Source organism: Stegodyphus dumicola, chromosome 4 (assembly GCF_044657685.1).
Source record: "Stegodyphus dumicola isolate Sdum_Otavi_A_Nest chromosome 4, ASM4465768v1".
Lineage (NCBI taxonomy): Eukaryota > Metazoa > Arthropoda > Arachnida > Araneae > Eresidae > Stegodyphus > Stegodyphus dumicola.
In genome coordinates this window covers 78877355-78902766 of record NC_140771.1, presented here as the reverse complement: position 1 = coordinate 78902766, position 25412 = coordinate 78877355, and the positions used below count along the sequence as shown (strand labels likewise).

At 33.2% G+C, this 25412-nt stretch overlaps 1 protein-coding gene across 2 annotated transcripts in view; it reads right to left on the bottom strand.

The window, feature by feature from the left end:
* Positions 1–25168, bottom strand: part of LOC118195527 (equilibrative nucleobase transporter 1-like) — a 123136-nt gene extending 97968 nt beyond the window's left edge. Inside the window, exon 1 of one of the 2 annotated variants that reach the window (XM_035367819.2) lies at positions 24740–25168. In XM_035367819.2, the coding sequence (XP_035223710.1) occupies positions 24740–24976 (237 nt within the window). In that variant the 5' untranslated portion in view covers positions 24977–25168. The remainder of the gene's footprint in view (positions 1–24739) is intronic. The other variant, XM_035367152.2, reaches the window with a different exon arrangement.
* Positions 25169–25412: the final 244 nt, after the last annotated feature.

Sequence of the window (25412 nt, the reverse complement as noted above, 5' to 3'; positions counted from 1 at the left end):
CTTGTAAAAATGATTTACGCAGATTGCTAACAAAAGCAGGCGTCAAAACAGTAACAGAAAAACTTGTAAATAATATAAAACTAGCAACGGTGTCCGTGAAAAAAAGATTACTGAATATTTCAAAATTAATAATCAAAAGGGGTACATTTTATGAACTTCATAAACTAAAAGAAATATTTGGAAAAGAGGGGTTACTGAAAGGGTATATATTTTAACAATCTCCCAAAAAGGCTCTTTTAAAGTTTTTGGATTAACATTTAAAAAACAACACATGGAGTTTTTAAGAATATTATTTTTTTAATTTGAATAAAATTGATTTTATTAAAAAATCCAATTAAATCGTGGTATATTTAATTAAAAACATTCAACATTTTTATAGAATTACGTTATAGATCTTTCGCTTTTCAAATGCGCAGATGATACAGAACTTCCACAAGTTAGTCGCAATGTATACTAATCTAGTATCATATGAAACACTTCGCTATTCCACCTGTGCCGTCACTGTTGATAATCCCTACTGATAAACCATATTAAACTTTAAAGCAGCCCTTTTGTGCTAGCAATTAAATTTAAAAAAACAAGAAAACTCTTTAATTAAAAAAAGAACTCCAGTTGTGAAGCAACTGGAGAGCAAGTAATTTTTGCCGCTGAGGATAAAGGGCATGCTCTAACACATACAAAACTGATATTTCTCAAAACTTAAGTTATTATTCTACTTATTTTAAAAGGAAAATTTTGTTGTTCCCCAGTTACTTCTAATGATAGAAACAAGATTTTCTCTCCATTTGAAAAACTTAATTCATTCAACTCACAAAATGTTAACTCTTAACAAAATGCTTTATACACAAGTACAGTTGCATAGGAGTTTCTGTTTAAAACACGTGCAGTCTGTAAGAAATACTTCTAGCTCTTAGACTGCATATCATGAGCTTCTGCTTGTTATGTTATTAGGTCACTGTGATTCATTTTTTGTGCATTCTTGGTATTTTTTCTTTACAATGCAATCAGATAGTTTGATGCCACTTCATTTGCCACGACGAAGGAAAAGGAGATGATAAAAATTTATCGTTGGAATTCTACAGCATCGGTACGATAGAAAAAAATCAAACTGATTTAAGTAAAAATTGTACTTTAATTACATTATTTTAGTCTGCTGAATATGAGACATTCATGCAGAATTTAATTTTTGATTTATTGCAACATAAATAAAGATAATATACAGTCAAGCTCGTAGAGCATATCCAACTTATTAAGAAACCCAGGTTACAGAGAACGAAATGTTTGGTCCCATACAGTTTCCTATACAATTCTTCAAATTATCTAAGCATATGCTGTCTTAAAAAGCAGCATATGTTTAGAATTCCCAATACCGTGTTGAGTGCTGTCATTAAATTTTTAGTCTTTTTTTAATGCATCATATCAATTTGCAGCTTTCTTAGTAAGATGATTTGTACTTTTTGTCTTTTTATTGTTAATATGTTGTCTTTTTAACATTATTCGTTATACATCACTTTCTTCGCACTTGCACCATATAAAATTCAACTGCAAAATCCCGTTTTTTTTTAATAGCATATCTTTAGATATCTTTATAGAGGTAAATGTTATCACACATTATTTTTTTTATGCTCACTATATTACTTCTTTAAAAATGATACACGATGATAATATTTGGTAGGAATATCCTTTTATTTGGTGCTGCCATGAAACTTTTTATATCCGCTGTATTATATCTTTAAAAGTAATACATAGTGATAATATTTGGTGGCAACATCCTTTTATTCGAAAACTGATACAGGTACAAAAGTGAGCATCGAGACAAATAGCGCCTTTGTTGCTAATGAAACCTTTCATAATTTCGTCACAAATTTTGAAACACAGTTATAGAACTTAAATGAACACCTGATCTCAGATTTATTTTTGTAATTATTATTAGACTTTAATTTAATAATGTACACCCAGAAGCCCAGGATGTAAATTTTCTAAGACTATGTCACGCTGAGAATTATACTGATTATTGTGTATTTCTTGAGGTAATAGGAATATAAAATGTACCTATTTAGGACTTAAATATTCGATGTTTGTAGAGAAATGTGCTTTATATCAATCGATGTACATTATGAACAATCCATTTCCATGACCTCTTTGGTTTTATCAAGTTATTTTCATACAGTTTCTAAAGCAGTTCTTTTCATAATAAATGCCGTCAAACAGCAATTTCTGCCATTTATTTCCCAGTATATTATAATGTAACTTACCAAGGCAGAAAATCAGTGTTTGGTTATTGGAAATTTGAGCTCGGTTAATAACCTGTTGAAAAAATAGATGGCAGGCAGAAAAGTTACACTTCTTAAAAATACGACAATGAGAAACAAAATCTGCTGCAATTTTTGTAATGATAATACTGCAATTTTTGAATCGTTACAGAAGATTCCTAGAGGAGAAGAATCATTCCATTTGATATCAGGCACTCCAAGAAGGTTAGAAAGACTTATAGTTTGCTAGAGCCAATGATGTATCCCATTAGAAAAAATATTTTCGCAATATAAACTACCAAAGCCTTAAGCTGTAAATATTAATTCATCATGAATTTTATCCTCACTTGTCAGGAAAAATAATATTCCTGGATAAAATGACTTAATAAAAGATATATCGGCAAATAAAGACAGGAGAAAGTGAGTATATTTCCTTTTCTGTAAACGTAATTAACAGATTGTTATACTATTACTTATTTTTCACCATTATATCATATTTATTTTCTGCTGTGCAAGATGCTATAATCTTTTTATGAAAACAGAAAAAGAAAACTTATTCAGACAAGTTTAAACACTTATTTTCTTTAGGAAAGCACTTCAGAAATCGGTGTTGTCGGCGCATGTCAACTCCATCCAATTCTCACACAGCCTTTTCATCATAGATGACCCTTTTATTTCTTGGTGAGTCTTCAGAAAGCGAGTCAGATGTTGAATCCCCCCCGCCCATATAAATAAATAATAGCTTTATCCTTACTCACACAAGCCTTAAAGACAACAATCCAAAATACATATACTGTATACTGAAATAATTCTTTATTTCTTCAAATTTTTATTTGCAATGTACTGTACTTAAAATGCTTTACTTGTTCATTTTAATAACTTTAATATTTTTATTTGATAGTACTAGCTCTTATCTCATAGACATAGTTAGGAGATATGTGTAGTGAACCTAGTAACATTTTAGGAACAAATTCATAGTACGAGCGGTCATTCCGAACGCTATTCGTTCGTAAGGTGGAAGAGTATTCTGTATAGAGTATTTTTCAAAAGATTAAAAAAAAAGCATTCTGTTAAAATAGAAATTTTGAAGATTATTCTTTCATTTATTTGAGTGTGTATTTAAAAATAACCCCATGATCGTAAAGTGTGTTTTCAAAAATGAAGCAATTCTTGTTATGAAAACAAGTCGAGTACGTGTTATCAGAAAAAAATGTCTTACTCAAATTATTCTGCTTCAACTTTCTCTGATAGATAGAATCCTACAATATTTTCGTCTTTCTTTGCGTAATTTAAATATAATTAATATTGTTAAACATCTGGACCTGGAATTAACTAAGGCGGTAAATTCCTGTAAATACGGTAATTTTTATAAATGCGAACCTCGAACTTATTCGTAGCAACCACTTCCCGTAAGTTACCATTACCAATAACCCAGGAGCATAACTAAACATCGTCACTGAATGTGGCTTCTCTAAAACAATTATCTCCACTGAAGACCAAAATAATCTGTAATTGTAGGCTTACAGAAAATTCCCTGTCTATTATAAGATAAATGTTATATTTATTATAGATTAATATTGTTATTTTTAAGAATAAATAAATACTCGTGTTCTTTTCATTTAATACTGGAAAAAAGAAGCAAAGAAGGAATTAATACTTCTAGAAGATCTTTGACGTAAATAACAAAATAATAAAGGCCTTTCCATTGACCGCTTGCTTCTCACGATACAGAAATAAAGCATAACTGGTCGACTCAATCCCATCATTAGGAAGTCATTTTAATTATCAGGTGATTGAGTAAACATGATTACTAATTACAAGACTTCATTACGGTGATAACACATAGTCGTTAACCCTTTCGTAATTGATAAGAACATCGCCTAAGCAGGGTTTGTCCTTCAAATATTTATACAAACAATAAATGTGGAGGTCATTTTTTGTTGATTGATATGTAGCTGAGGTTATTCAAGGTTTTTCATTGAGAATGTAGCCTTTCTTTGTTAATAAGCGTTTACTTAGTAGTAAACTTTCAACTTTGTAGATCAACCTACGATCATTAATGAAGGCACAGGAAAGTTCTAAATCATAAATGGAAAAAAGTAGCGCATGTAAAGGCAGATGCCAAAAATATTAATTTCAGAACATAATTTGCGTTTATATATTGTGTGGCAAACGAAAAAAAAGCTCATAAAGTTTATATTATCTTCTTTTAATTTGTTGGCTAGTAAAAATAGAGAAATTTAAAACATACCGTATTGCTGCCATATAAGACAAAACTAAACTTAAATTTCGTTATTTCCCCTTTATATTCTAAAAGCTGTAGAATGCAATTTATCAATAAATGTTTTTGAAGTGCGTCAACCCCAACACGTGTTTCTAAAATATTATAGATACGTATAGATTAAACAAAGCAAACCGCAGGGTTGTACGATAATTAAAAGATTTTGCTTCTAGTGATAAGTGAAACGCAAGTTTTAAAACTTTTTAATCACTTTGTTTCGAAATGGATTTTTTAATGATTTATCGAATTTAAAATAATATACCTGATATTCACCAAGCATTACGTACATGAAGGTTTCCATATTTGTGTTTTAAGTAAAATTTCTTCAAGATTTTCCATTTTGAGTGAAAATTTTGAAAATATTTTTAAGGCAAAAATGAATCTAAAAGATAAATTTTTCTTCTTTAATTATTAAAAATTTTGTAATTAATAATTTTATAAATCTCGAAGTCAGATAGAAAGAAATGATTATATATATACAAAAACGGAAAATGCTACTCAAATTGATCAAATGCTTTAGTAATTACATTAAAAATTATAAAAACTTAACACTTCAAATTTCAAATATTTTTTAATAAAATTCCAAATTGTTCAAGAATATGTATGCAAAGTGATTTTTATTATTGCATATATTTCAGGAAGAAAATTCATTAAAAATATTTATAAATAAAAGAGATAAAATTTTATATTCCAGACCACCTTTTATCACAAGGAGAATTCATAGTCTGTAAAACTGAAAGCACTCTGCTGCTTATATTAAGCAGCATTCGTAACGCAACACTGCAACTGGAAATGCAAATATTCACTTCAAAAGAAACAACACATGTTGTAACGGTAGAAAACATTTGCAATTGTTTTCTGAAAGACAATTTACATGTCCAAAAGCAAAGATATGTTAATATTAAAGAATTAAATTTTTAAAACTCGAGGATAACTGGGAACAAGACATAAATACTAGGATATAACAAGAGCGACCTGACCTATTCAGAAATAACTTGAGATTCATCCGCAACCGAATAATCGAAGACTTTTCCCTAGTGTAAGAAGGAAATTCGCAGTAACTACGGCCATAAATATGTACAAAAGCCCGCCAGCGGCCGAGCGGTGAAAGCCGCTGAATACTGGTAGTTCAGTTCTGGATACAAGTCCTGACTGCATTGGCGTTTCTGTGGTTTTCCCCATCTGTATCGTGGATACGAGCCAGTTTTCCTTAAAACGTCCTGCATAGGACATCCTTTCCATTCCATGTAGTGCCTAACGGCGGATCACGTAATAAAATAAAAATAAAAATAAAAATAAACATACACTTTCCTCCAAATGTTAAGGAGCAGCATGTTTTTCAAAGCTCACCATGACAAAAATGTCAGTAACTTTTAAATTCACAGTGCATATGCACGACAGTAACAAAGTTTAAGAAAATATAGGCAAAAACAATAGCTACCTTATATAGGAGTTGGAGAAAAAATGCAAAAATTTTAATTTTTGAGTGTTGTTCTTCAGTTGTTGTTACAGTTTCGTGGACGATATCAAGAAGAGTCTATCAATGTCCAGAAGAAGTCGTTTGCCCCATTCGTTGATGTGGCGGGCGATCGGGTGGATGGAAATGGTCACAAGCTGATGCTGCTAGACGTCTCAATGTCTCTCATAGTGTGGCCCACCGACTATGGAATCAGTCTGAATCCGAGGATTCTGTATCTAGAATACGTGTTCCAGGTAGAGTTAGTTCACCTGCAGGAGACCTTTATTTAGCAGTTTCGGCAAAAAGGAGGAGTAACATTACTGTGCCTCAGCTCACGGCAGATCATTTAGTGCAACAGGAACAAGAATTTCATCTACTACAGTGTACAAACGCCTGCAAAATACAAGTCTGTATGCACGACGACCAGTTCTGTTGTGCCCTCTTGACCCTAGGACACAGAGGTGGCGTTTATGTTGGGCAAGAGAACACGTCTCCACGAGCAGTCAAAAATGGGCGTCTGTTCTCTTCACAGACGAGTCCAGGTTCACATTGGAGAGTGATTCAGGTCGTCAGCTGATCTAGAGTGAACAACGCACCAGATACAACCAATCCCACATTGTGGAAAGCACAGTTACAGAGGTGGTGGAATAACGATTTGAGCTGGAAATCTCTCTTGGTGTTCACACTGACCTGTATGTGTTCCATGGAGGAACTTTGACCGATGTCAGATATCGAGACGAGATCCTTGATCAATATGTCCGCCCATATGCCGCTGCTATTGGACCTGGATTTTTTCTGATGGATGACAATGCACGACCGCACTGAGCTTGGGTTGCTGAAGAATATCTTGAGAGTCACGGTATGGAGCGTACGGAAAGGCCAGCTCAATCCCCAACCTGAATCCGATACAGCATCTTTGGGACAACCTTGGGAGATAGGTTGCTGCTTTAAGTCCTCCTCCGAGGTTGAACAAGGATTACTCCGTGCCTGGTCGTTGCTTCCCATTTCGCTGACCGACAACTTAATTGACAACATAGAACATCGATGCCGCCAATGTATTGCAGCTAGGGAAGGACACATTCCTTATTAGAACCAATTTTTGTAATTTTATCACCTCATTTTTCCTCAAAAAAAAAAACTGTGATATAATATTTCTCCAAGAATGGATTTTTCTGCCAAGAGTGCGATTTTTTTGTTGTAATTCATGTTTGTGTTTAACTTTAGAAACATTCTATGTCGCATTCATTAAAGAACTGTTTAGTGAACATGTCCTGTAAATTTTTTTTTCTCTGTTGCTTCATTCTCAAATTGGCACAAAAAACATGCTGTTCCTTAACTTTGGGAAGGCAGTGTATGTTCAAAAGATGGCACAATGTGGTTAGGAAGACGTAAGTGTCAGTTGTGGAGAAGATTCACTGACGTCAGAAGGTCACAAAGAAGGCAAACTAAGACTTTTTCTAACATCTTACGCGACTGCAATTCAAAATTCTTCCTTTTTATGGATGTCAATGTGCATTCATACTTTGAGCAATTAGTAACAAATTTGCTAAAAGAGAATGATATGGGAATGAGTGGACTGGCATGCATACTAGTATTAAATCCAAATGTGCATGCTTGGGACACTGGAAGACAAACAGCTCACCATCAACTATCTTCGGAAGGAAGGTTTTTCTGAGTTTGAAATGTCATTTGAAACAGAAGTGGATAAAGAAATCTTAAGAATCCTTGGGTAAATCCATTTGTTTAAAACAAATACATTTTTCCCTCCTATTTTGTATAATTTTTAAATACATTAAATCTTTTTTAATGTATTTAATGTTGTAGAATTAATACGTAAATTAACCGATTATTATGATTTGGGTATTTACGTACTATAGCTTCTCCATTGCGTTTTACTCACGAGAATGTAAATGAGTTAGCTAATATTTAAACTGAGGTTTTTGGAGTTTGAAAAAGAGCGTCTTTCTGGCCTGCGCCCGCCTGTAGGCTAGGTTTAGATCCTCCCAATCATGATAGTTGTAATTATTCAGTTTGTGTTATATCATTGCCGGCACCTTGATTAGAAGTACTGAGCCAGTTTCAAGTATATTTAAATTGTGTGGTTTTTGACTACTATTCCGCCTTTTAACTTGAATTTGACTGTTTCTGTTTAATTACATTACCATGAGCTGTGGCTTATATTGTTAGCACAACAATGTGCTAACTTATGCTTATTTATGTTTTAAACTGCCTTTAAGTAAAAAGTTTATTTAAACCTTTTCACGACTTTTGTAGTTACTTTCAGACATTGAGATAATTAGCTTCGTGTCTGTTAGAGTTTTTTGCACTTATTACCAGTTGCATATCAAGTAAAACTCCAAAGCTTCTACATTCTAGTTTTAAAAATTTTAATTTTCGATTTAATTTTATACTTAATTTCAATTTATATGGCTGTAAACAAAATATTTATGCTATTAAAGTATGCTTTTAACATCATTGCCCTCACTGTGGTCTCTTTCTTGCTTTAACTTGATAAGTAGCCATAAACTCGGTAAAATTCCTGAGTAAAAGTTAATTATTTGTTTTCTTTCCCCTCCCTTCCAGGTGTAATGTCAGCACACCCTTTTGAGATCGTTTACAGTAAAATTATCAGTGAGTTTAGATATTCCGACTATTAATTGGTAATAGTCTCTGCCAAGAGTGCGATTTTTTGTTGTAATTCAACGGCTGGGTAATTGGTTGCCCAGCCGTTGCCATGGGGAGGATACCCGTTTTGTAAGGGGACTAATCCATTGCTAGATTTACTTACTTTAAATTTAATATTTTGCTTTTGAGAAACAAAAGATGAAACTTGAAATAATTACTACCCGTATATAAGCACTGCATTTCTAGTTTCTAGAAGTTGCTTTTTCGATTTTAAGACTGAATATACGAATGCAAGTAAACAAAGTTATGCGATTTATTTTTTTAAATCTGATGTGGACACCACACAACTTTCTTGTACGCTTATTGAATTATATACATTTTTGCTGCATTTCATTTAATCATATTTCCTTGAATTATTATAATGTAATTAACTGATCCCTCGGGGCAAATTGAAAATAAAATCAAAAATTGCGAATTTCGAAATTCAATAGCTCAGTTACTTTTTGTCGTACTGGAGTCAAACTCACTATAATTTTATTTTTTCATAATAAGTATAGAACTTTCCCAAATATAGTTACAGAAAAAGGAAGACTGCGTTAAAAGTTAGATCTCCTTATCCATCGAAAATTAATTTTTAAGTTTCATATTGCCAAAACATGAATATTTTCTTCATTTAAAACATTTCTGTAAGTATGTGACTACGACGAACGATTGTAAAAACAAAGGCCAGATAATGAACTGAAATGGCCGGGTAAATTAAGTGGGTATATATATATGTGTGTGTATGTATATATATTTGATTCTGGCGATTGAAATAAAAAAGGGAGGTGCATAACTAGATTTCAGAGCAACCCCATATGCAAAATTTCAACGTTCTAAGGCTAACTGTTTTTAAGTTATGCGAGATACGTACATATGTACGTAAATACTTCACAAAAAATCACTTTTGTATCTATTTTAAATCCGTTTTGGAAAAAAGAGTCCTTTATTCTGTTCGTACGTACAGACTTAAAAAAAATCGCCCAAATGGTTTCATGAACTGTCAAATTAGATATCTCTCTCCAAATGTGATACCCGAACGTTTTCGCGATTACAATACTTCCTTTACTTCGTACAAGGAAAGTAAAAAAATCGTTTACTTTCCTACGCGACCAGATGTTTTCTTTGTTGTTCTACTAATATTTAAATTTTCAAAAACCGGAAGGAACAACAGAGGAGATTAAAAAAAGTTGTTAAGGATAATGCCATAAAAGAATAAATAATTCGATTCAAGGATATGTTACTTTCGTTTTACTGTAGGCCTCATAAAATATTTTTTAAACTTTTTTAACCAAAACAAACGAAGAACAAAAAAAGCTAATGAATCTTTTTTGTGAACTCATCAACAAAAATTACAAAGAGAAAGCTAACTACGCTATTTATTTTTAAAATGTCATCATGATTTTGCTTTTCTTGAAATTTCATGAAATATTTTGTCATTAGCCTCGACAAAAAAAATTGAGTCCAAATGCGAAGACGCAATTTGATTTTTCATACCTCTCACCTAGATTCAGTAGAATAAATTCTGTACTTCCTATTTCAGTATCAGGAGTGTGACACATATAAGAAATTTTTGGGAACATTCTGTAAAATCATTTCGTTTTAACCTCACGTCAGATTATTACTGCAATGTCAGTTTAAGAATTTATGCTTTCTTGGGGAAAGGAATACAATATCATCATAACAAAGTGCTATATTTCAGTCTGTTCTTATCTCGCTTACTATCAGGCTATGTTACTTACAATCCATTTTTTATGATATAACTGAATTAAATGCGAGCTAATGAAAATAAATGACATTTTTCATTATTTTCCATATTAAAATGATTATTTATTCAAAACTACTGATATGTTTGGTGTTCATATTTAACCAGCGTTAAACATTATGCTCGGAAATATCCTATTCGCATGGAATACGTTAACAAAAATTCTGGAAAACATTGTAGTGTATGTAGGAAGATACGGGACACAACGATGTACTATTTATTTTCTTTCATGGTTAACACTCGAGCAGGAAGTTTAGAGTAATTGTACACTTTTTTGCTATTTTTCTTGCTCTTCAAGTGACTAAAATTCGTGATTTCTTCATCATAAACGCATTTTCAGTTGTCCTTAAAAGAAAATCCAATAGACTAGTATCCGGGCTCCATGTGAGTCAAGGTAAAGTCCGGTTTGTTCAATCCACCATCTGGGACAGCGAATCATAAGCGCATCTGAAAAGAGAGACGATTCTTCATGTTTCTACAAAGGCCAAGACAAAGAGACAAAGAAGATTAGGCTCTTCCCAACGCTGAAGTCACTTACTTACACGAGTAGAAGCAAAGACAGGAAGGAAGCAGTTGCTTTTGAGCAGACTATAAGTCAGTGACGTCACAGAACAGATACCTTATATTGACTTTGGTTTCCACCATGGAGGTCTTTCATTTTGATGGAGATGATGTGATCGAGTTCTGCAGTATTTTAGGTTGGAAGAAATTAAAAAAGGGCGGCACATGTGTGGACACTTGCTACCATTAATTCTTTCTAAGTTTTTGCGATCATTACTTAACTAATTTGGATGGAATCAAAAAGTTCGTTCATTACAAGTAGCTTTCATTACAACGGGGTTCGAATGTATAAGAAATTAAATCAAATAAAAATTTTTATTCAATCGTGTTTAAATTAATTAAATTAAAAATTGTTTAATTATTAAATTAAAAATTAAATCGTGTTTAAATGAAAAGATTACATTTAAAGATAAGAAAATCAGGGAAATTCATTCCAAATTTATAAATATAATCTTCTACATTTTTGATAATGCAATGCGATTATTAGATTGTTGTTGCTGGTGTGACTAATTTCGTTTCACTGATATCAAAGCAAGCCCACGAAATTCATTGTCACAAGGAAGCAAGATTGCGTCTGTCGTTGGCAAGAGCCTTGGGCACCGTACTGACTGTACGGCTTTGTTCAGTTCCGTCCACAGTTTCAAAGGAGAACACCCTGGGAGGATCCTGGTCCAAAGGTCTCCCATTCCTATTTCCTGCCACCTACCTCTCGAGATGACCTTCGGCTAACCGCGTATTTAGAGTGCCCACATGCCCCACAGACACTATACATCTACAAACGTCCATGCCTTTTTTCGGGATTCTAACTCAGACCTTTCGGTACGGCACTCGGAGTCACTAACTACCATCCAGATTGAGCAGCTGGTTATTCGTTACTTAAATGCTTGTTTTAGGATCAAAAAAGCAGAAAATTAATACTCGTCCTGTGGTGTTTCATTTAACAGCGGTCAAAGTTCAGAAGAAATCCACATCCAACTTCAAATTCATTCCAGCATGCAAGAATAAGAAACATTGCGTATCGCAAGATGAGAGAAACTCCACGTGAAACAAATTTCCTATTTTAGTTGACATTCACCGCAATAGTCAACATAACTGGAGTATGAAAACCCGTGTCAAGTGTAACAGCAAATGATTTAAATAAAGCAGTCACTGCTTTGCACCAATAGGTCAGTTTCCCAATTTTACGAAACGCGGAAACGTTCCTAACCGCAAGTTGGGGGAAAGGCAAGGGCGGCATGTTTGATGAGGTGTTAATTATCATTTCACTGACGAGCGAAGCAAATGACATGTTTATGAATTTGTTTCGTTTATGCAACTTAATGGCCTTTTCTTTTCTCCTTTGTAGAAGTATCCAGACGGGATCGCTGGAGACGAGCTAGATCTCTGAATGGCGGTGGTGCGTGACCCTTTGCAACACCGGGTCATGATTCAAAATCGGGTCGTGTTTGCAAACAATCATCTTGATGACCTCACCCGCAATCATGTGGCTTAAAAGATTATACGCTGAAAAAATCAAGAATGGCTAAAACTCTCATCCCATAGTATCAAGTAGTGTTAACTTATAATATGAGCAATTTAATTTTAAATGCAAAAACATTTGGTATTGTAAGAGTTTTATTAGTTTGTAAGATTATTATATAAATTAAACAGTTATTATGATTTCAGTCTTTACCACAATTTCTCCTTTCCACATTCCTCACCAGAATACAATTTAGTTTTAAACTGAGGTTTTGAGTGTGTCTAAGATTATCCAGAATGTGTCTAAGCGTACACGTGTTAGTTCCTGCCATTTCTGATAGTTGTAATTACTCTGCTTTGCGTTCTATCGCAGCTGAAACTTTGGTTTTGACGCTCAAGTAGAATTTTAATTATAATGAATTGTGTACTTTCTGACTAATGTTCCCCGTTTAACTTAAATTTTTCTGTTCTGTTTAGTTGCATCACCACGAGCTGTGGCTGATATTGTAATTTATTATTTTCTTATTTCTCTTATATCTATTTAAAGAAAAATGTTATTAAACCTTCTCATTACTTTGTAGTTCCTTCAGACATAGCGATAATTCACTTTACGTCCGTTGATGATTTTGGACTAACTAGCATAAACAAACCAAATGAAACCTTACACGCTTACAGAACATACAGAAAATACCAAGAAACTCATTCTGCTTGTGATTATATCCAGTGGCACTAACAGCAATCTGAAATAAAATCGAGAATAGTTTCAACTAGCCTAAAGATAGTTGTTACTATGCAATTAGGCTGGTGCTGCTATCAAAACAAAAAAATCTCATGCTTCTAGATCAGGAGTAGTGACGCGATGGCAAGCAGCCCGAGACGCTATTTTGTTCCCTTATGTTATATGGACCGGAATCAGAAATGCGGAGTATGTGTATATGTATGTATGTGCGTACATATATATGAATACAAACTACCATACATGCATGCAAATGTACTAAATTAATTCTAAATTTGAGACACTTGAACAAGAACCGCTCGTAACTGCAATAGATAACTGTAATACAAATTCTTATTTTATCTTCGCCCTTTTAATAGTTGAACGAATTGCACAGTTAAAAACTGAATCTTAGCGACATCCAAATAATGAACTACATGAAACAACTTTCGACTGTTAGAAACCTGGCATACAGTGAACTATTTTCTGTCCCATTACCTTCATACATAATATATTCAACTTTGGACTGCTCCGCTTTGCATCCGTAATCATGTTCGCACATAAACTTGTCATTTTCCATGAAATTTTAAGGAGAGTACGCATTCTTCTCTTCAAATTGAAAGATGCAGACAGCAATGCTTTGAAATTGATTGATACTAAAAATATAATTTCATTTCAGCTGACTTTTAGGTGACAACAGCTTATTTCAGTCGAAAGCAACAAGTTTACAGTTCTGCTTCGCTTGCAATATTTATGAACAACGAGCTATAGCGTCATTTTTCATAAACGTTTTCGCAATAACAAAACAAATTGTTAAAATATTACACTTTTACAATCCACATAAATTAATTCTAGTTTGATATCATAATATATTTAATTTAATTAGTCAAGAAAGGCTTAGTCTCGAAATGGCATTTTGCGTGGAATCCTATAAATGTGTCATTACACTTTTCATTCGAGTCTGTCTATAAGTGTAAGATGTTCATCTTTCGAAATGAATCTAAAATTACGCTATCTGAAAACAATAAATGCAGTTCTTAAGAATATTCGTTTCTTACTTTTAAATCGATATGATTTAAATAATAGTGTGTGTGTGTGATTATGGCAAAGAATCGAGGGCTATCTGCCTAAGAGGAGGGATGCCTTCGTAGAGGACCTTCTAAGGGAAACTGGCTCGTATACACGTTACACATGGGGAAAACCACGAAAACGCCCATGCAGCCAGCCCGTTCACGGGATTCGAACCTCGGACCGAACTACCAGTGTTCAGCGACTTTACCGCTCGGCCGCTGGTGGGCGATTTAAATAATAAAAATGCATTTAATTAGTGATCTATCTAGTTAAAAATATTCAGCATTTTCATAGAATGACGTAATATATGTTTATTATTATTTATTTCGTATTTTGTAAAACTTTAATGAATTTTTGATTAACAAACTCAACGATTCGAAAGCGAGCAGTGGCAACTCGGTACGGAGCAAAATATTTGTATTTCCAACGCGCAAGACTATCTGTCAGAAATTCTAAACATACGATGTTTTTAAATTTCTTGTGATTTTACTGCTGATCTGAATTTTGCGTAGCTTAAGCACGAAGAATATATTTAATAAATAAAGTTAACACAAAAAACGTTAGTAATAAAAATATAAAGAAAAGGTTTTGTAAGCCATCTTTCTAAGAAAACTGAGTACTTATATGATAAGCTGAGAAAAGACTAAAAATATATAAAAGTATACGCCAACAATTAATATTGCTTCTGAAATTCTAAATATATGCTTCTATGTAGCTTTTAAAAATTTGTGATTTTATTGTTAAACTTTACGTGGCATAAGTGTGAAGAAAACGATGCTTAATAATAAAGCTAAAAAACAAAAGTAAAAAGAAAAAAAAAAAATAGTAGCAGATGTGACTGCAAGAGCAAACTGGTAAATTGCAAGCTGCGAGAGATTGTAAAAAAACCTTAACAAACCCTTTTGGGCGAAATTAATTAATTCTACTGTTTTTGCTATACATCTTTACTATTCTGCTATGCAAATGTTCTAGATTGCTCCCAAAACACCAAATTATGTGTGGAATAATTTGTTGTTTAAATAATTAATAATTGATGGAGAAGAATTTCTGACTTCAGGTTATTTCATACTTTCATCCGGGAAACAAAGGATATCCATTTTTTTTATTTAGTCCTACAGTAAATGCTCATCGACAGATTCCGATTCTTAGCACTCCCCACGAGGAAAAAGTGCGAAACAAAGTTGCTAAAGAAGCAAAAGAAGGTAATAATCTGTAGTCAGGATCGGATTCAGAAGTGTATTTATATATTCACGTACGTATGTATGCATGTGCGTATATGTGTGCGTGTATACACACGTGTGTACATATATACATGCATACAAGAACACATACATCATATATATATACATAAATTTCTTACTCCGGTAACGCCCACCAGCGGTCGAGCGGTAAAACTGCTGAACACTGGTAGTTCGGTCCGAGGCTCAAATCCCGCGAACGGGCTGGCTGCATGGGCGTTTTCGTGGTTTTCCCGATGTGTAACGTGTATACGAGCCAGTTTCCCTTCGAAGTTCTCCACGAAGGCATTCCTCCCCTTAGGCAGATACCCTAGTGTGCTTTGCCATATTCTCAGTAATCCAATTCAATCCAACCTTACTCCGGTAACTGCATTCTCAGCTTAAATCTTCTAAATTGCATTCTTGTCTTTGGGAAACTTAAGTCTATGTAGTGAGTGAGTGCATCGCTAAGATGGCTTCTGATCTCGGAGGTGAACCAGACGGAGTTATACACTAGTGTGCAAAAATTAAGGACGAAGTCGAAAAATTAGCATATCAGCTGAACGAAGAGGCAGAGCGGACGGAAAGACCAATCAGGAAATTAAGTAAGGTGATGTGCGCTAGCACATGTGCAGATATGCAGGTAGACGTTATGGGGGAGTGTCTGAGTAGTATAAAGCATGTTGTCGGTGTAAGATCAGTATTTCTGGCAAAGAGATTGCACGCCGTATAGCAGTTAAAATCATACCGAGTTGCTGCCTCAGCGAGAAATGGCGAATAATCATTCTGTTAGACGATGTCTGGATGCTTTTACCCGAGGTCGAATCATTGGGAAGTTGGAGGAAGGCCGCAGTGTGACAAGTGTGGCTGCAGAGTACGGAATTGCTCACAGCATCGTTTCACGACTTTGGAGACAATTTCAAACTACAGGAACAGCTATCCGGAAGTTTAGTAGTGGTCGTCCACGAGGAACCACACCCGCAGATGACCGGTATATTGCCTTACAGGCCAGAAGAAACAGGCGGCAGACAGCGGCAGAAATCGCTAGACACACGACACAGGTGACTGGACGACCGATATCGCGTTTTACCGTGGCCAGAAGACTGCACGGTGGTGGTCTGTTTGCACGACACCCTGTACGGTGTGTACCTCTAACGCCTGCCCATCGGAGAAGGCGTTCTCTGTGGTGCCAGGAACACCGGAATTGGAGAGACAATGAATGGGGACGAGTACTCTTTACAGATGAGAGCAGATTCAGTCTGAGTAGCGATTCTCATCGCATACTCATCTGGAGAGAGCGGGGAAGCCGCAATCATCCCTCGAACATCATTGAAAGGGACAGGTATGGAGGTGGCGGTGTTCTCGTTTGGGGAGGCATCATGCCTGGTAGTAGTACAGACCTTCACATCTTCGACGCAGGTTCAGTCAACGGGACCCGTTATTGTAACGAGATTCTTCTTCCATATGTGCGTCTTTTTAGAGGCGCTATGGGTCCGCAGTTTCTTTTCATGGACGACAATGCAACATGTCATCGCACAGTAGCTGCCGGACAGCTCTTAGAGAGTGAGGATATTGAACGTATGGATTGGCCGGCACGATCTCCGGATCTCAATCCCATCGAGCATGTATGGGATTTTCTAGGCAGACGCTTGACTGCTCGTACCTTACCACCAGTAACGATTCCGGAGCTTCGATTGGCGCTGCAAGACGAATGGGCAGCTATGCCTCAACAACTCATTGACACCCTCATTCTCAGCATGGGCAGACGCTGTGAAACCTGCCTAGCAGTCAGGGGAGATCATATGCCCTATTAAAGACCGGATGTTTCTTCTGGACACCAATCACAGGGATGTTTTGGCCTTCAGCCACATTGCGCTCCATGCTACTTTTTCAATAAAGCTTCTTTTTATCCCTCTGATTTCTCTTTTATTAAGTGTTTCTTACATTACTCATGTCCTTACGTATTGGGGATCTTACGGTATTAAATGTGTTGATTTGGAAAGCTTCTGTTCAAAGTTATATTGAAAAAATCGTCTCGTCCTTAATTTTTGCACACCAGTGTATACTATCACAGCGGAGAAATGTTTAAAGTTACAATGTTGAATATTAAGCACTAATAGCAGTTGCTTTATTTTACATAGTCTTTCTTATCCAAAATTTGGTTGTATTAATAATCGTACAGAGCACCTGAAAAAATCGCTCAGGTTTATACTACAAAGAAATAATAAAATCTATCATATATATTTATTATATTTATAAGAAAGTAAAACATACTGTCTTTGGTTCATAATGAAATATAGTGATAAATATGCATCATGCAATTATAGTTTTTAAAGATTAATAATGAGTACACATTCAATAGACTTGTAATAAAATTTTTAACTGTATGAATTTATATTTATAATTATATGAGACGTAAAATTCAAAAATTCGTCATTCTTTTCCTAAATGTATATAATATCACATAAATTCATAATTCATTAATGGTACTATCTATAATTTGTGTTGCATTTGTTGTATATTTGTTGAACGTGCACGGAAATGTATCAGTCATATACAATATAAAATATATGGAAAATAATTAAGCTTATATAATAGTTGATTGTGAAAGAAAAATTACAGTTATATTTATGTTAAATCTCTCTTAGTATCAAAACCTGTTTTTTAATTGTCATTAGATAAATTGATTTCATTATCTCTTAGAATTAAACACAGTGAAGCCTTTACTGGTGACATAACTAATAGGTTGTCTTTAAAAGACTTATATTTTTGGAAGCATGTACAGGCATTGGCAGTGAACATCACTTTTCTAAGACCACCAGATCAACAAGTTTTCAAAATGTTCTAAAACTATGGATAGTCGTGTTTTAAAAGGACTCATTGTACCTGTAATAAAGCATGTGCATTAATTTTAATTATATATATGTTACATTTTTATTTCCTTTCAAAGCAGTGGAACCGTGGTTCTATTGCTTTAGAAGTAAGTGAAATATTTTTTTTAAATGGACAATCTATAGAAAAAACATAACTAGATTCAGATACACACCTTTCACCTTTCATGTATGCCTAAAATTCATTATTCTGCTTAAACAAACATTTATTAAATATTAGAAACTTGTCTTAAACAAACATTTATTAAATATTAGAAACCAAAAGCTAAATTAAGTCAAAAAGTAAGGGTCATTTCCTCTAAACCGTTTTAACAGAAGAAACCTGGCGTTCGCTTTATCGTAAAGCGGATGAAATGAGAAACAGAGAATCTCTGGGAGAAGGCAGAGGACGAAACAGTACTATTTCGAGCTGGGGATGAAACGGGAAAGGACTAAATAGCACTTAAGCCCAATCTCAAAGGTAGGTTTGTATTATTAGACAGAGAAGACAGCTTTTATATTTCCATAATTTTATGTTTGGACAATGTAAATGCATACCCTTTCTTTTCTATATCCTAATATAGAAGGATTAGTGCAAGTGAGAAGAATGAATTTTTTATCATTGTTAATTAAACAAGTAGTAAACTTTTTTAATTACATTTAAATTACAGACGTAAAAATTTTGATTCAAGTCAAAAAAATTCAAAAAAATTTGATTTGAATGAAATCACTTTTGTACAACAGGAAATCAACTATGATTTTTCTTCTCAAATTCATTCTTCAAAAAGGCATAGGGAAAAGTGATGTGCCTTAGAAGCAATACTTTTATTTACAACAGGAAAGCAATGCAACTTAATAGTTAAAATTTAAAACGTATATACTGAATATTAAAAATGTGCTGTTTCTTTTCACGTACTTATGTTTAATGAGCGAAGTATTTCAGAATCTCTGATATGTACAAATCTTACACATAATGATCTCGTGATAAGTATTCCCAATGCAGTCAGTTGTCGATTTCCGAAGTTGGGTTATCCGGGCTCTGTTCGAAAAAATTTCAATTTGTTTATTGCATGACAAAGGAATAATTATTATCGCAAATCATCAGCATAAAATGGAACTGGTTCCGGAAAATACAAAATGAAAATACAAAAATGAAAAGAAAAATACTTGGAATGACAGAGAGATGTAAATATTGCTGTTTAATGCCATTTAAAATTTACTTTCTATATTTATTACGATGTTTAATCTTTCCTTATTTGCGGTGTGGTCTTTATGTAATACATTGTAAATTTATCTTGCGTTTCCACGTTGTTCTGTAAAAACGTATTTTTATTCACAATTATTCCTCTTGTTACACACTAAAATATATTTTATTTACGGTGTGTTCTTTTTGTTGTATGCTGTCAATATGTTTTGTAATTACTGTATGATCTTTTTGTAATACGTTGTAAATGTATTTTGTATTTATCTCTATTTATTCTATAATATAAAATGTATTTTGTATTTACAACGTGTTATTTTGCGAATTCGGTATCTGATTTCATTCACGTAATTAAATGAACAACTTTTACATAAAAAAACTGCTTGGAAATATAGGTAAACTGTTAATAATATTTTTCTTTTAATTATAGTAATTTTTAAAATTAGGGTTGTTTCTCTTCCTTGCGTTTTTTAATAGCCCTCAGGTTTAGCCATCATTCTGAGTTCGTAATGAATGTCATTCTCTTGTGATACCGGTAAATGAAGAACCAATTGTAGTTTCCTTTTTCGAAGACATTTTATGCAAAGGTGAAGGGGAGAAACGTGTTATCAGTTTCTACTAGAATACGCCTGCTTCTGTTATATTTGCTTCTGTATTTGCACAAGTATTTACGTACTATTTAAAGCGAAATAATCCAAAAATATCCTAACCTATTTTGAACATTTTGAAGAAATGAGGAAATGGAACGCAACGGAACAAGGTAAAGCACGCTTACTCAAGAAGAAGTTCAAGTTCACTGTTAACAAACAAGGCAGATAAACTCATGCGTAATTATGTTAAATAGAAGAGATAAGTCCATTACAGCTCGTGATTATGGAACACAGGCTTTAAAAATAGTGAAAGCTACAAACTATAGCAAATGCAGCCATATCAGGGGATCTTAATTCTTTAAAATTGCTCTTGCTTATCAACGATTTAGCTTATCTGATGAAACTAACACTTTTGTTTTCTTTTCTTTTATCTTGTTTCCGTTTAAGATGACAATATGAGACGTCAAGAAATTTAATAAACAAAACAATAAGAAATTACAGAATTTCTGATACAGGAGGTTGTAAAAGTTTTTAGACAGGCGATTAAAAAACTACTACAGAAATGTAATAGCTTTACTTACTAATGTTTTAAAGGAAAAAGAAGGATAACATTATAAAAGTTTCTTATGCTTATAAATACTGAATCTAGAAATGTTGTAAATTCAGATTATAACAATTAATAAAATTCAGTTGAAAAGGATCTTTGTATCTCAAGGAAGTGTTGTTTTATTTTACGCAAGTTATAATAATTAACAAAAGTCAGTTGGGAAGGCTCACTGGATCTCAAGAAAACATTTGTTTTACTTTGCTTAGGTTATAATAATTAATAAAATTAATTTGAGGAAGCTAATTGCATTTCAAGAAAGCGCTTTTTTATTCTGCTCAGGTTATAATAATTTATAACATTTAGTTTAAAGAGCTCATTGTATCATAAGAAAGAGCTTTTCATTTTGCTTAGTTTATAATAATAAATAAAATTGAATTGGAAAAGCTCATTAGAAGCGACAATGAAATTTTTGGAGACTTCATGAAAATAAAGTAAAAATTTATTTTTTAGGAATAAAACAGCCTAAATATAATCTGCTCACAATAAAACGGAAATGCCAGATTATCAGAAATATTTTGCCCATAAAAAATTCTTTTTTTAATCTGTATTAATTAAAGCAATTTTCAGCTTGCATAAGTTAATGGCTACGCTCGCATAACGTTCCAAAGGATTCTAGGAATAAAGTACAGTATTTAAAATAATATTGTCACTAAGCACAAACACTTTTCATATTTATATTTTAGCAAGCGAAAGAAATCTTAGACAGAAAATGAAAACCGAAACCTTAAGAATCTAGACAATTAATGGAAAATATTTTCGCATGAGAAAATGATAAAAAATTATTAACAAACTATCAAACGGCGTAAAATAACATCAAAACATGATTCTGTTAAAATTTATCAAAAAAGGAACTGCTTAAAGTTAGCATTAAAATGATGAGAATTAAAAAACTATCTTTGTATGTCTGATTTTTTTTCAAATGCTGGAAAGGTATTTTCAATTCCAGCATGTGCGGTTCTTAATCACTAGGAAATGGAAAATGATGCAAGTAAAACAAAACCTAAGAAAATTTATAAATTAAAACTCGAAAAAACAAGAAAAACCGATCACAATAACAAATTTATTTCTTTCTCATAAACCTCGCGGAAATCATTTTTTTGGTAACCACCTTAACGTGTTTGTAGCTGTGCATCTGATGATTAACGAAATCTTCTTAATTATTGAATTAATAAAAAAAAGGTAATAGTCCAGATGAATGCACCCAAATCGAAATTAAATAAATGGTAATATTTTCTGAAATATATATGTACTAAAATATTTATTTTCAGATAAAAGAAAAGAAAATATCAACCACTATATCTGTAGTGATCTCAATACTTCCAGATTGATTCCATTTTTGGAATTTCTGAGCATTTTAATTTTAGCAGAGTGTAAGTGAGAGTTTATTTTAAACAAAGAGGAAATATTGGAGAAAATATTTATAATTGCAATGCATTATCTTAATCTCTTTAAGAGATATTGCACACATAGCTACATGGTCTGATACAATGATATTCGAAACCATCTTGATCTGTTAATGGAATCAGACACGAAGAGAAACCACCAGTGTTCAGGGGTTTTAAATGCTGGCCTATTCATCAACCTTAATGGTATTTATTATATGATAAAAATTGAAGGTAAGAAAATATTTTATATTAACCCTGAAATTCATTCAATATCTGCTTCTCGAAGTTAATTTTCTCATATCATAAAAAGAGCACTAGGAGAGCAAATGTTAAAAACGCTGATGTGGGCACCACATATGATTTCCTTGTACAATTTATTAACTTATACGCACTTTTTTATTGCCCTTCATTTAATCTTACTTCCTCGAATTATTCTACCTTAATTAACGGAATTAACCGATCCCTCCGGGCAAGTTGTAAACGACATCGAAAACTGGAATTTTTTTTCATTAAATAACCTCGTCCATTTTTTTCGTACGTCAAACTTTTTGGATTTTTATTTTTTCATAACGAGTATAAAATTTTTCGAAATACGAGTATGGGAATCTAGAAACCGCATTTAATTTATTTGTCTAATTTTTGTTTTTTAGTCCAAAAGGACTTGAGTTCCAAAGGACTATTACTTTCGTTTTGGCATTATGCGTCGGACTCCTATAAATGTCGGTTCATTTTTCAAACTCTTGCCACAAAATATTTAGAGTCCTGCATTATATTTGAAGAAATTAAATAATGAAAATTCTGCATAAATGTATTATATTTCTCGCATTGTGATAAAATAACGGTACATGGAGCCATCGAATTTCGAATGACGTAATCCTCCAACGAATATGGGCATGTGGAAGACCAAATTTGAAATTTGGAATTTTTTTTATTATTGATTTCCTATTTTGTAAATATTTAAGGAATTTTTGACTAACAAACTCAAGGATTTCAAAGCGAGTAATGACAACTTTGTGCAGACTCCAGCGCGTGAGTCTCTCTATCGGAATTTCTAAAGATATGCTCATTTTAATACTGTTTTGCGATATTGCTGTTGACCTGGATCTTATGGTTTAAGTGTGAAGAACATGATATTTAATAAAGAAAGGTAACACACAAAATGTTAAAAAAGGCCCTTTAGGACGTAATTTAAAATCTGAAATATTTCAGATTTTTTATTTTTTATTTTTTATTTTATTTTATTAGTCCAAAGGGATTTGAATCCCGAAGGACTATTAGTTTCGTTTTGGCATTTTGCGTCGGACTCATAAATGTCGGTTCACTTTTCAAACTGTTGCCACAAAATGTTAGAGTCCTGCATTATATTTGAAGAAATTAAATAATGAAAAATCTGCATAAATGTATGTATATTTCTCGTATTGTGATAAAACAACGGTACATAGAGTCATCGAATTTTGAATAACGTAATCCTCCAACGAATATGAGCATGTGGAAGACCAAATTTGAAATTTGAAATTTGTTTTATGATCGATTTCCTATTTTTTAAAACTTTGACGAATTTTTGATTAACAAACTCAAGGATTTCAAAGCGAGCAATGGCAACGTTGTGCAGAAAAAACATTTTTATCTCCAGCGCGTGAGTCTCTGTATCGGAAATTCTAAAGATATGCTCGTTTTAAAACTATTTTGCGATATTGCTGTTGCACTGGATCTTATGGTTTAAGTGCGAGGAACATGATATTTAATAAAGAAAGGTAACACACAAAATGTTAAAAAAACGCCCCTTTGGACGTAATTTAAAATCTGAAACATTTCAGATTTTTTATTTATTTATTTATTTATTTATTTGTAAATTTGACATGACATCAAAACGTGAATATTTTCGTTATTTAAAACACATCTGTAACTGGAAGTGCATGACTACGACCAATGATTGCGAAAATAAAGGACGGGTAAGGACTTTTAAGCCAGATAAGAAGGTGGGTATGTATATACTTACATATGTTTGGTGTTGCCAACTGCAATAAAAAGGGGAGGTATACAGTTGGATGTTATAGCAGTCTTATATACAAAATTTCAACGTTGTACTGTGAATCGTTTTTGACTTGTGCGAGATACATACATTCGTACCTATGTACATACGTCATGAAAAAATCCGTTTTGGGAAAAGGAGTCACATATAAAAGACGTCATGCAGAAAAATCGTCGAAATAGATTCCGGAACGTTGAAAATCGATACTTCCGTTGAAATGACACCGGAAATATTTCGCGATTACAATGCTTCCTTTAAAGGACCTAATAAAGCAATACTATATAAAAAATGTAGAAAAAAAATTGTTTATTTTTTCGAAAAAATTAACATGAATATTATTCTCTGTAATTTTAAATTTCTATTGTCTAAACTTATATACAGTTTTAAAATATTTAAAATATATTTCAATTTAAACAAGCCAAAATATATTTAGCTGCCCAAAACCAGGAATTTGGAAACATTTTTTAAACAATTCAACAGACATGTATTAAAAAAATATCCTTATTTATATAAAATATGAGCATTTTGCATCTTCTCATCTTATCTTTGTAATGAAATTGTTCAGACCATGTATTTTAACAGACAATATACGGAACTTTAAAATAACTTACTTGTACGGAAGGTACAATAGGTTCTGCTAAAGGTTCAGAATTATCCACTAAAGGAGAAGCTTCGGCAATGAAGGTAGAATTAGAGTCCGGAACGTCAAAAGGATGACATAGGTATCCATAAACTCCTTCCCTCTTTAACATATAGTGAAGCGCAGACCACCCTAAGATACTTCCACTGAAAACCCATGTCTCCAAGAGCCCCCAGAACAGCAAAAAGTATTTCTTGGACCTAAGCATGGTTGCGACTGGAGGCAGTTCAGCTCTTGAAACTGAAGTTGAAATCGAAGTTTGCGATAGAAATCACTAGCATGTGAAAAGGAAGTGACGTCATATATGAAGGGAGCTGTTCCGTTTAAGAGCAGGGAGACTGCTGTTTTGACTTTTCTTTTTTTTAGTTTTCTCTTCCGAGGTCCATACTCCAGAATTTTGGTTTGAGTCAGGGCCGTCAACTGGAACGCGAAGGAGGCGGAGAAAAAGGACGTCTGCCATTTTTGTCGTTTATCGCATTCTTGGCGAGTTTGGGTGATGTTTTGATTAAGGTTCATTTTCTCCACAAATTTCGAAAGTTGAGCTTTCGATTTCGACAGTAAATTAAATTAGCTTATGTATTTTAGGCTTCATTTTCTGCATACATTTGTTGGATACTTTGTATTACACTACTTTAAATACTGAA